This window comes from Anolis sagrei, chromosome 12, assembly GCF_037176765.1.
Source record: "Anolis sagrei isolate rAnoSag1 chromosome 12, rAnoSag1.mat, whole genome shotgun sequence".
Taxonomy (NCBI): Eukaryota; Metazoa; Chordata; class Lepidosauria; order Squamata; family Dactyloidae; genus Anolis; species Anolis sagrei.
The window spans coordinates 6,311,248-6,323,672 of record NC_090032.1 but is presented as its reverse complement, the minus strand read 5'-3'; the positions used below and the strand labels follow the sequence as shown (position 1 = coordinate 6,323,672).

Sequence of the window (12,425 nt, the reverse complement as noted above, 5' to 3'; positions counted from 1 at the left end):
CTGCTACAAAGAGCCGGACCCAATGAATATTTGGGACAGGAGAGTCAAGAAGAGAAATGGAACCCAATGGCAAAGATTTCCATTTTTCTTCTCCAAAGTATAAAAGAGAGTAAAGGTGGCATCAAGAAGCGGGGGAACGGTGTCCCCACACTCTTGGCGAAGGGCAAGACGTGACACAGCAACAACGAAGGACGGACTTTGCCCCACTAACTGGCTATTAATGAGTCTTTTCCGCTTGCGGTCTGAGAACGAGATGCCAAGGGGATGAATCGCCAACTGTTTGACGCTGCCCTCGCTGTCACCGCAGAGGCTCCAGCACAGAGACAAGCCTTGTTACCCACACAAACACACAAGGGAGATCACATTCTTCCCCAGTACACTGAGCAAAGATATTGAGGTCAGATCACATGATTTGAGACAGTCTCTCAGCATTTCGGAGCTGACACGGGAGGCAGCCACAGACAAGAAGAGCCTGGCCATACATCCTCTACGTTCATCAGATGGTACCAAACTTGTAAAGGATAAAAAATCAATTTCACTACATTGGAAATAGCATTACCATAACCTTAACCACAGCTCCAACATGGCCAAAAAGGTACTCTGGCAAATTCCGCAACGACATGCCAGGGATGAGCTTTCAGCACTCCTTTGTTTGGAGGAAGTCAGCAAACCCATCAGCCAATTAAAAAATAACAAAGCCAGCGGACTTGATGGGATCCCTGTTGAGATCTTTAAAGAGGATGGACCCAAGCTGACACAACTGCATCAGTTTATTGAAAGTTTATTGAAATCACTTCCACTACATTGAAAATAGCACTACTATAACCTCCTTAACTGCAACTCCCACATGGCCAAAGAGGTACTCTGGCAAATCCCACAGCGACATACCAGGGATGAGCTTGCAGCACTATTTAGTTTAGAGGAAGTCAGCAAAGCCATTAGCCAATTAAAAAATAACAAAGCCAGCAGACCTGATGGGATCCCTGTTGAGATCTTTAAACAGGGTGGACCTGAGCTGACACAACAACTCCACCAGCTTAATGAAAGTTATTGCGGTACAGTAGAGTATTCTTTTAGTACAGTCAACACACATTAAGGCCGTGTTTCTCAACCTGGAGGTCAGGATCCCTGCAGGAGTCGTGAGGAGGTGTCAGAGGGATCATGAAAGACCATCAGAAAACACAGTGCTTTCTGTTGTTCATGGGTTTTTTTGTGGGAAGTTTGGCCCAAATCTATCATTGCTGGAGTTCAGAATGCTCTTTGATTGTAGGTGAACTATAAATCCCAGCAACTACAACTACCAAGTGTCAAGGTCTATTTTCCCTAAACCCCACCAGTGTTCACATTTGGGCATATTGAATATACGTGCCAAGTTTGGTCCATCATTGTTTGAGTCCACAGTGGGTGGAGGTGAACTACAACTCCAAAACTCAAGGTCAATGCCCACCAAACCCTTCTAGTGTTTCCTGTTGGTCATGGGAATTCTGTGTGCCAGGTTCGGTTCAACTCCATCGTTGGTGGAGTTGAGAATGCTCTTTGATTGTACGTGAACTATAAATCCCAGCAAGTACAACTCCCAAATGACAAAATCAATATTTTGGAGTGAAGGACATACATTGAGTAGTTAGGTATATGCTGCCCAAATTTGGTGTTAAATCTTCCAGTGGGTTTTGAGTTACTTTAATCCCACAAACGAACATTATATTTATCTATCTATCTATTTATTTATTTATTTATCTATCTGTCTGTCTATCTATTCCACTACATTGGAAATAGCATTACCATAACCTCCTTAACCACAGCTCCAACTTGGCCAAATAGGTACTCTGGCAAATCCCGCAACGACATACCATGGATGAGCTTGCAGCACTACAAGCCAATTAAAAAAACAACAAAGCCAGCGGACCTGATGGGATCCCTGTTGAGATCTTTAAAGAAGGTGGACACGAGCTGACACAACCCCTTCGGCATGAGAAGGGTGCCATATAAATGTCGTAAATAAATAAAATTTAAAAAGAGATCCAGCAACCAAAGAAACCTGACTCATGCGAAGTCTGCATTAATGATGAGCGAGAGGCTTTGGTTTCCAGCTGGCCAGGGGCTGAGCTAGTCATGGGCAACTAGGGGCCTCCGAGGCTCTGTGTCAGCCCATTGTTTGTCCCTGCGAACAAGGAGGATTTCTGACTTGCCAATTCTCGAGCCAGAAGGTTTGTGCTCTCTGTCGGCTGGAAACTTGCCACGGGACACCAACCAGTGGATGCCCACTGGTTGGGCAAATAAAAAAATATAATAAAATATAATAATTATAATATAATATAATATAATAAAAATTAAAAATGAAAATGCTCATACAGGTACACATACATTCACTCTGAAACAGCACAGGGCTGCTAACTGTGACTCCTGTGACTACCAGACCCAGAATCCCCCATCCAACCTCGTACATAAAGTTTTGTAACTCCATCACCTGGGGAAGCTGCCCCAGTTTAGATGGCTTTGTTCAGCCCATTCTGAACATGCGCCTCTAGGAACGCAACAGAAGAAAGGAGGGAGTGGAAAGAACGTTCTTCTTTTGTGGCATCAAATATTCATTTGCTGAAATTCCACCCAGCCTTTTTCCTTTCTCCGATGATCGGCTGAGGTTCCAAGACAGAGAAAGAAGCAAAGGGAAATCGAAGCCTTCCCCTTGCTTTTGCTAGCTTGGCAGTGGACATTTGCAAGCTATAAAAGCTCCACGATGAAACGTAATGCTCAAAGAAAGTGAAAGGCTGTAGGTCTGGCAGAGAAAAGCCCAGGAAAATACCCAGAAGAAACAGAGCTACCCTGCTTTTTACTTACTGTATATACTTGAGTATAAGCAAAGTTTTTCAGCCCTTTTTTTAGGCTGAAAAAGCCCACCTCGGCTTATACTCGAGTCAAAGTTATTTATTATTTTACTAGATTATTATTATTATTATTATTATTATTACAGTTATTATTCTACTATCAGTAGTATTATTATTACTGTATTACATATCCATTACTTTATTATTATTATTTTTATTACATCTATAATATAAATCTGTAGGGGGCGTCGTACGGAGCCGCATAACTCCACAACCCCCCAACGAAACTGAACCAAAATTGCCATGCCCCAAGGACAACCCACTCGGTACAAACTAATCCACTCAGAATTGAAAACAACACAACAACACAACGATAAATCGCCAAAACAACTGAGCATGCGCACTGGAGAAAAAGCCCCCAGCGCGCGTACACACATGGCCGAACGGCCAACGCACATCCCTCCCTCCATCGCCCAGCATGAACACGTCGCCGCCCACAAACACACACACACACGCATCGCAACTTTCCCCCACCCCTTCCGGCCCTGAAACACTCCTTCCCTCCTCCAACGCAGCTCCGGTAAGACACGTCCCCTCCCTCCCCCGCAACACAACCAAACGCCGGTAACAAACCCCCCTGCCTTCCACACAAACACACACGCCGCTAACTCACCACCCCTCCCTTCCCCTTCTTACCTCCTCCTTCTTCTTCCCCAATCTCACCTCCTCCCCCTCCTTCTTCCTCCCCTCCAAGCCCCGCCCTTTCCTGGCCTGTCCCGCCCCCTCAAAATGGCCTAGCCTTGCACGAAGCCTCTCTCGCCTAACCCGCGTTCCTGCCAGCCGGCGGGAGCGCGATCTAGGCGAGACAGGCTTAGTGGAAGGCTAGGCCCTGCACGAAGCCTCCCTCGCCTAAGTCGCGCCGCTGCCGCCCGGCGGGAGCACGATCTAGGCGAGACAGGCTTAGTGGAAGGCTAGGCCCTGCACGAACCCTCTCTCGCCTAAGCCGCGCCGCTGCCGCCCGCTTCCTTCTTGCCTTTTTGGACGACTCCGGCCAGAGGGAGGGACGACGGAAGAGCAGCAAAAGAGGCGAGTGCTGGGAAGGGAAGGGAAGGGCAGGGGGAGGCTCCACAACACAACGTCTCACAACAGAAGGAGTGACCATCACTCAAACAATTATGAATTTGTCATTTGGGAGATGTAGTTCCTGGGATTTATAGTTCACCTACAATCAAAGAGCATTCTGGACTCCACCAATGATGGAATTGAACCAAACTTGGCACACAGAACTCCCATGACCAACAGAAAATACTGGAAAGGCTTGGAGGGCATTGACCTTGAGTTTGGGAGTTGTAGTTCACCTACATCCAGACAGCACTGTGGACTCAAACAATGATGGATCCGGACCAAACTTAGCATAAGTATTCAATACGCCCAAATATGAACACAAATGAAGTTTGGGGAAAATAGACCTTGACATTTGGGAGTTGTAGTCACTGGGATTCACAGTTCACCTACACTCAAAGAGCATCCTGAACCCCACCGACGATAGAATTGGGACAAACTTGCCACACTGAACCCCCATGACCAACAGAAAATACTTAAGTTAACACACAACCATAAAGAAGGGGGAGGAAGGAGGGATGCGAGAGAGAGAGAGAGAGAGAGAGAAAGAGGGGAAAGGAAGGAGTGTGTGAGAGAGAAAGAGGGAAAGAGAGCAAGAGAAGAAAGGAAGAGAGAAGAAATGAGGAAGTGAGGCCAGGCAGAGACTTCAAAACTCTTACTATAGGCCACAGCAACGCGTGGCAGGGCACAGCTAGTTTATTATATTGCTCTATTTACTAAATCAAATCAAATCATAGACCAGCACAGGAAAAAAAGTCACAGTTTCATATGAACTTAGTACATTTAAAATTTAAATATAAATACTGAAGCACAGTTACATTTATTATTTTATTCTATTTATCATTATTATTATATTTAATATTTTTCTCTAGTTTTATTATATTTTTTATTTTAGTCTATTTATTATTTACTCTGTTTATTACTATTACATTTATTATTTTACTCTATTATTACTATTATTATTACATTAATATTTTACTCTATTCTTATTGGAAGGATACGTAAGCACATTTACACTGAAGGTTAGAATAATGGTTTAATCAGGGTTGGACAGTCTTATCTTAAATTACAATTTTATGTAAATATTCAAAAACATTGAACTTACTGATGCTTCAATTAATGTAATTTTATTGTTATATTATTATTATTATTATTACTGTATTACATATGCACTACTTTATTATTATTTTATTACATTTATTATATTACTCTATTTACTAAATCAAATCAAATCATTTATTTGGGTCATAGAAAAAAGTCACAGTTTCATACAAACTTAATACATTTAGTACATTTAAAAATGTAAATATAAATATTGAAGCACAATTACATTTATTATTTTACTCTATTTATCATTATTATTATATTTAATATTGTTCTCTAGTTTTATTATATATTTTTTATTTTAGTCTATTTATTATTTACTCTGTTTATTACTATTACATTTATTATTTTACTCTATTATTACTATTATTATTACATTTAATATTTTACTCTATTATTATTAGAAGTATACATAAGCACATTTACACTGAAGGTTAGAATAATGGTTTAGTCAGGGTAGGACAGTCTTATCTTAAATTACAATTTTATGTAAATATTCAAAAACATTGAACTTAGTGATGCTTCAATTAATGTAATTTTATTGTTATTTATTTTAATTTTAAAATTTACCAGTAGAGTCTGCATTTCTCATCCTTGGCTTATACTCGAGTCAAAGTTATTTATTCTTTTACTAGGTTATTATTATTATTAGAGTTATTATTCTACTATCAGTATTATTATGATTATTACTGTATGACATATCCACGACTTTATTATTATCATTTTTATTACATTTATTATATTGCTCTATTTACTAAATCAAATCAAATCATTTATTTCGGTCATTGACCAGCACAGGAAAAAAAGTCACAGTTTCATATGAACTTAGCACATTTAAAATTTAAATATAAATACTGAAGCACAGTTACATTTATTATTTTACTCTATTTATTATTACATTTATTATTTTACTCTAGTTTTATTATTACATTTCTTATATTACTCTTAAATTACAATTTTATGTAAATATTCAAAAACATTGAACTTACTGATGCCTCAATTAATGTAATTTTTTTGCTATCTATTTTTATTTTGAAATTTACCAGTAGCGTCTGCATTTCTCACTCTTGACTTATACTCGAGTCAATATGTTTTTCCAGTTTTTTGTGGTAAAATTAGGTGCCTCGGCTTATATTTGGATCGGCTTATACTCGAGTATATACGGTAATAATAACAACAATAATACTGCCAGAAGGGACAGAGAGTTTCAGCTATGCTAATGATTGTGCCATCACCACTCAAGCAGGGAGCTTTGAGATGGTTGAACAGAAGCTCTCTGAAGCTCTAGGTGCTCTTGCTGCCTATTACAGGGAAAACCAACTGATCCCTAATCCATCTAAAACACAGACATGTGCCTTTCACCTTAAGAACAGACAAGCATCCCGAGCTCTGAGGATTATTACCTGGGAAGGAATCCCACTGGAGCATTGCAGTGCACCCAAATACCCGGGAGTCACTCTGGACCGTGCTCTGACCTACAAGAAGCACTGCCTGAACATCAAGCAAAAAGTGGGCGCTAGGAACAATATCATACGAAAGCTGACTGGCACAACCTGGGGATCGCAACCAGACACAGTGAAGACATCTGCCCTTGAGCTATGCTACTCTGCTGCTGAGTATGCATGCCCAGTGTGGAACACATCTCACCACGCTAAAACAGTGGATGTGGCTCTTAATGAGACATGCCGCATTATCACGGGGTGTTTGCGCCCTACACCGCTGGAGAAATTACACTGTCTAGCCGGTATTGCACCACCTGACATCCGCCGGGAAGTAGCAGCCAATAGTGAAAGGACCAAAGCAGAGACATCTCCAGCTCATCCCCTGTTTGGGTATCAGCCAGCATGTCAACAACTTAAATCAAGAAATAGTTTTCTTAGATCTACAGAGACACTAGCTGGAACACCTCAGCAAGCGAGAGTCCAAAAGTGGCAGGCTCAAACCCAGAACCTCAGTCAATGTCTGATACCAAATGAGAGACTCCCCCCTGGGCACACAGAAAACTGGGCGACTTGGAAGGCGCTGAACAGACTGCGCTCTGGCACCACAAGATGCAGAGCCAATCTTAAGAAATAGGGCTATAAAGTTGAATCCACGACATGCGAGTGTGGAGAAGAGCAAACCACAGACCACCTGCTGCAATGCACCCTGAGCCCTGCTACATGCACAATGGAGGACCTTCTTGCGGCAACACCAGAGGCACTCCAAGTGGCCAGATACTGGTCAAAGGACATTTAATCAACTACCAAGTCTGCAAAATTTGTGGGTTTTTTATCTGCTTGTTTGTTTTGTTCTGTTAGAAATGTAATACAATGGTCTGGTTGCAGATGACACGATCAATAAATACAACAATAATGTTGCCTGGCAGAGGTTCTGAGGAGTTGTTGTCCTCTGGAACGATGGACAGAGAACATTAGAAACCCGGAACCTGACAAAGCCCAATTCTGACAACATTACAAATCAACCTGGAGAACAATTACGCTCTTGAAGATTGACCTCTGAAGAAATCATGATGAGGAAACCTTCTCATAGGGTCACCATAAGTCAAGACTGACTTGAAGGCCCATCACAATCCACCAATGCTCAGGAACAATAATGTTGGCTGGCGGAGGTTGTGAGGAGTTGTTGTCCCCAGGAACGATGGACAGAGAACATTAGAAACCTGGAACCTGACAAAACCCAATCCTGACAACATTACAAATCAACCTGGAGAAGAATTACGCTCTTGAAGATTGACCTCTGAAGAAATCATGATAAGGAAACCTTCTCATAGGGTCACCATAAGTCAAGACTGACTTGAAGGCCCATCACAACCCACCAATGCTCAGGAACAATAATGTTGGCTGGCGGAGGTTCTGAGGAGTTGTTGTCCCCAGGAATGATGGACAGAGAACATTAGAAACCTGGAACCTGACAAACCCAATCCTGACAACATTGCAAATCAATCTGGAGAAGAATTACGCTCTTGAAGACCGGCCTCTGAAGAAATTATGATAAGGAAACCTTCTCATAGGGTCACCATAAGTCAAGACTGACTTGAAGGCCCATCACAACCCACCAATGCTCAGGAACAATAATGTTGGCTGGCGGAGGTTCTGAGGAGTTGTTGTCCCCAGGAACAATGGACAGAGAATATTAGAAACCTGGAACCTGACAAAACCCAATCATGACAACATTACAAATCAACCTGGAGAAGAATTACACTCTTGAAGATTGACCTCTGAAGAAATCATGATAAGGAAATCTTCTCACAGGGTCATCATAAGTCAAGACTGACTTGAAGGCCCATCACAATCCACCAATGCTCAGGAACAATAATGTTGGCTGGCGGAGGTTCTGAGGAGTTGTTGTCCCCAGGAACGATGGACAGAGAACATTAGAAACCTGGAACCTGACAAAACCCAATCCTGACAACATTGCAAATCAATCTGGAGAAGAATTACGCTCTTGAAGATTGACCTCTGAAGAAATCATGATAAGGAAATCTTCTCACAGGGTCACCATAACTCAAGATTGACTTGAAGGCCCATCACAACCCACCAATGCTCAGGAACAATAATGTTGGCTGGCGGAGGTTCTGAGGAGTTGTTGTCCCCAGGAACAATGGACAGAGAGCATTAGAAACCCGGAACCTGACAAAGCCCAATCCTGACAACATTGCAAATCAATCTGGAGAAGAATTACGCTCTTGAAGATTGACCTCTGAAGAAATCCTGATAAGGAAACCTTCTCATAGGGTCACCATAAGTCAAGACTGACTTGAAGGCCCATCACAAGCCACCAATGCTCAGGAACTAATCCCACTGACCTCCGAGGTCCCATCTTTTCCCCAATTCTCTCACCTCATCCTCGTTCTCCACTTTGGGGTTGCTGGCTGTCCGCTTCAGGTTGCTGCTGAGACTGATGCTGACCGTGGCATCCGACTTGGAGCGCTGGTGAGTCCGCTTGGAGGGAGAGAGGCCCGTGTCGGGGGCCGGACCAAGGGCCGGCAGCTCCCTCCTCCGCTGGGCCGGCTTGAGTTCGTCCGAGAGGATGAGCTTGCGAAGCTTGGTCCCGCGAGAGTGGCGCTGGGTGGAGATGTGCATGTCGGAGGAGTAGGCCCCCAAGAGGAGGGCGCACTGGAGGGAGAAGTTGATGCTCTGCCGGCAGCGGTGGACGATGTAGGGCTTGATGGCGTCCCCCACGTCCTCGTCCATGTGGATGTACATGTTGAGCAGCTGGGGTAGGTAGAAGTCCACATCCTCGTTGCGGAAGCAGAATAGCCGGTTCCCGATGTAGGCCTGCACCCCGGGCTCCTTGGAGTTGTACAGGTACGAGATGGCCATGGAGATGTCGAAGAGCTTCGACTCGAAGAGCCGCAACAGCCACGACTGCTTGGCCGAGTTGTTTTTCTGCCGGCGCCGGGCGCTCTTCACCGAACTGGCTCCCGTCGGGGTTTGCTGGTGGTGGTGCTGCTCCTCTTCCTCTTGGATTTTGTCCTCGGGAGGATCATCCAAACACCGGATCTCGCAGCATTCCCCGTTCGGAAGGGATGGGTCCTGGTGCCGGGGGCCGCCCCTGCCTTCTCGTAACCGGATGGATCCGTCAGGGGAGATGCAGTGCATCAGCTTAACCTTCTCCAGAACCTCCTCGCAGGCCTTCTTGGCCACCTCAGGGTCGATGACGGCCAGCTCGCCCACCCCTTCCGTGATGACCCCTAAAGCTGTCGCCGTAGCCCCGCTGTTCCCCTGCGGGGGCGTAACCGCTCCCGCCGCCGGCATCTCCCCCGGTGGTGCGTCCTCAGGAGTTGATGTTGAATCGATGGCCGAGTCGCTCATATCCAAGGCGGCTGTGATGGCGCTCCTTCAAAGCTGGAAGGGAAGACAGCAAAATTGAACTGAGAAGCTCTACGTTTCCCAATAATGTATTTTATTAATTTTTCATTGTCAAAATCCTCCCAACCACACCACTCATCACCCAGGCCACATATTCCCTCAATATATTAAACCACGAGCACAATTTTCTGAGTTTCTGTACAATATTTACATTGGCTCCCTCACTTTATTTCAGAGATTTATGGCCATGTTCCAGAAGCATTCTCTCCCACATTTAAGGCAGGCATCCCCGGAGGTTGTGAGGTCTGTTGGAAACTAGGAAAGTGAGGTTTATATATCTGTGGGATCCCATCAGGTCCGCTGGCTTTGCTATTTTTTAAATTGTCTTTTTCCAGGGTGGGAAAAAGAATTATTGTCTGCTTGAGGCAAGTGTGAATGTTGCAGTTGGCCACTTTGATTAGCATATAATGGCCACGAAGCTTCAAAGACTGGCTGTTTGCTGCCTGGGGGAATCCTTTGTTGGGAGGTAATAATAATAAAATAATAAACTTTATTTATACCCCGACACCATCTCCCCAACGGGGACTCGGGGTGGCTTACATGAGGCCAAGCCCAGACAACATATTACAGCAAGATAAAACCAAAAACATAAACAACAAGCAACAGCATCATAATCTATATAAATACAAATGTAATGTTTGTTTGTGGGATTAACATAACTCAAAAACCACTGGATGAATTGACACCAAATTTGGACACAATACACCTAACAGGCCAACGAGTGACCATCACTCATAAAAACACTGAAAAACACAGCAGAAGAAACTTAAGAAGCCAAAAGCACGCACAAAACCACACACACACACACACATATATATGCAAACATACATATACACAAATATATATACACACAAAACACATATACACAGATTGGGCCACAGCAAGGCATGGCAGGGGGCTGCTAGTAATTACATAAAAACATATGAATATAATAACAATATAACATTACAATTAGCTGGCCCTAATTTATTCTTGTCTGGAATACCCCTGTGTTTTGAATGTTGTTCTTCATTTACTGTCCTGATTTTAGAGTTCCCTCTCAGGATTCCCCCAAGCAGCAAGCAGCCAGGCTCTGAAGCTGCAAGGTCATTCAGTGCTAATCAAAGTGGCCAATTGCAACATTCACACCTGCCTCGAGCAAGCAAGAGCTCTTTCTCTCAACCTGGATATTATTCCACACTTGTCTAGTTTCCAACAGACCTCTGAGGATGCCTGCCATAGATGTGGGTGAAACGTCAGGGGTGAATGCTTCTGTAAAACAGCCAGATAGCCTGGAAAACTCACAGCAACCCATTGATTCCAACCATGAAAGCCTTTGACAACATATAACGTAGTGGTCAGTGCTCTTTACTTTTTACCCAGTTTGGGTCCCCCAGATGTTGTTGAACAACAACTCCCAGCATTTTGGATTACCTGGGAATAATGGGAATTGAGACCCAACAGACATTTCTTCCCCGAACGTTTGGAACAACAACTTAAATGTTTCATCCTGGGATAACAAAGATATTTCAATGAATAGACTGTCAAAAGCTAGGAATTGTAGCCATTGCTGGACGTGGTGGCACCATACTGTTTCCGCACCACGAACTCTGGGGCAAGGATTCTACCAGGAGATTTAAATGGGATTAAGTGTAATGGTGCTGGATTAGGAATGACACGTAGGACGAGATCCAGCTGCATTTCTTGAGACCCGCTGACTGGCTTATCCTCTTTATCCATCATTTTGATTTCCGTGCGGAAATGGCACGAATCTGCTATCAGCGCCCAGCCGAAATGCCTCTGCCCCCTCCCAAAACCAATTTCATACATTTGGAGCGAAAGAGGACAGAGATTAGAAAAGTCCAGGAATGGTACAGAGACCATTAAGAGATTTAGCTTTGGATGCCCCAAATGCCTGCTTCAGCTGAGCTGGATATCTAATAGCCACACATTCTTCAAACATTAAAGCCTACAAAGACATACCAGGGATGAGTTTGCGGCACTACTTAGTTTGGAGAAAGTCGGCAAAGCCATTAGGCAATTTAAAAAACAGCAAAGCCAGCGGACCTGATGGGATCCTGGTTGAGATGTTTAAACAGGGTGGACCTGAGCTGACACAACAGAGAACAGTTCCATCTTGTCTCGTGTGCTATGCTAATAATATAATATAATGTAATGTAATATAATATATTGTATATACATATAACATTTATAGTATTATAATGAAATGCAATATACTGTATATACTCGAGTATAAGCCTAGTTTTTCAGCCCCTTTTTAGGCTGAGAAAGTTCCCCTTGACTTATACTCGAATCAAGGTTATTTATTATTTTCCTCTGTTATTATTTTTATTACATTTATAATTTTACTTTTTTATTATTATATTTATAATTTTACTCTATTTATTATTGTTATAACATTTATTATTTTACGATATTATTACTGGTATTATTACATTTCTATTATTATTATTATTATTATTATTATTATTACATTTATTATTTTACTCTATTATTATTG

The 12,425-nt window shown here is 43.0% G+C and overlaps 1 protein-coding gene across 3 annotated transcripts in view; it reads right to left on the bottom strand.

Annotated features, from left to right (window-relative positions):
* Window positions 1-12,425, bottom strand: part of PI4KB (phosphatidylinositol 4-kinase beta) — a 56,535-nt gene that overhangs the window by 26,694 nt on the left and 17,416 nt on the right. For all 3 annotated transcript variants that reach the window (XM_060758014.2, XM_060758015.2, XM_067472375.1), the window contains one exon: window positions 8,894-9,901. In XM_060758014.2, the coding sequence (XP_060613997.2) occupies window positions 8,894-9,868 (975 nt within the window). In that variant the 5' untranslated portion in view covers window positions 9,869-9,901. The remainder of the gene's footprint in view (window positions 1-8,893; window positions 9,902-12,425) is intronic.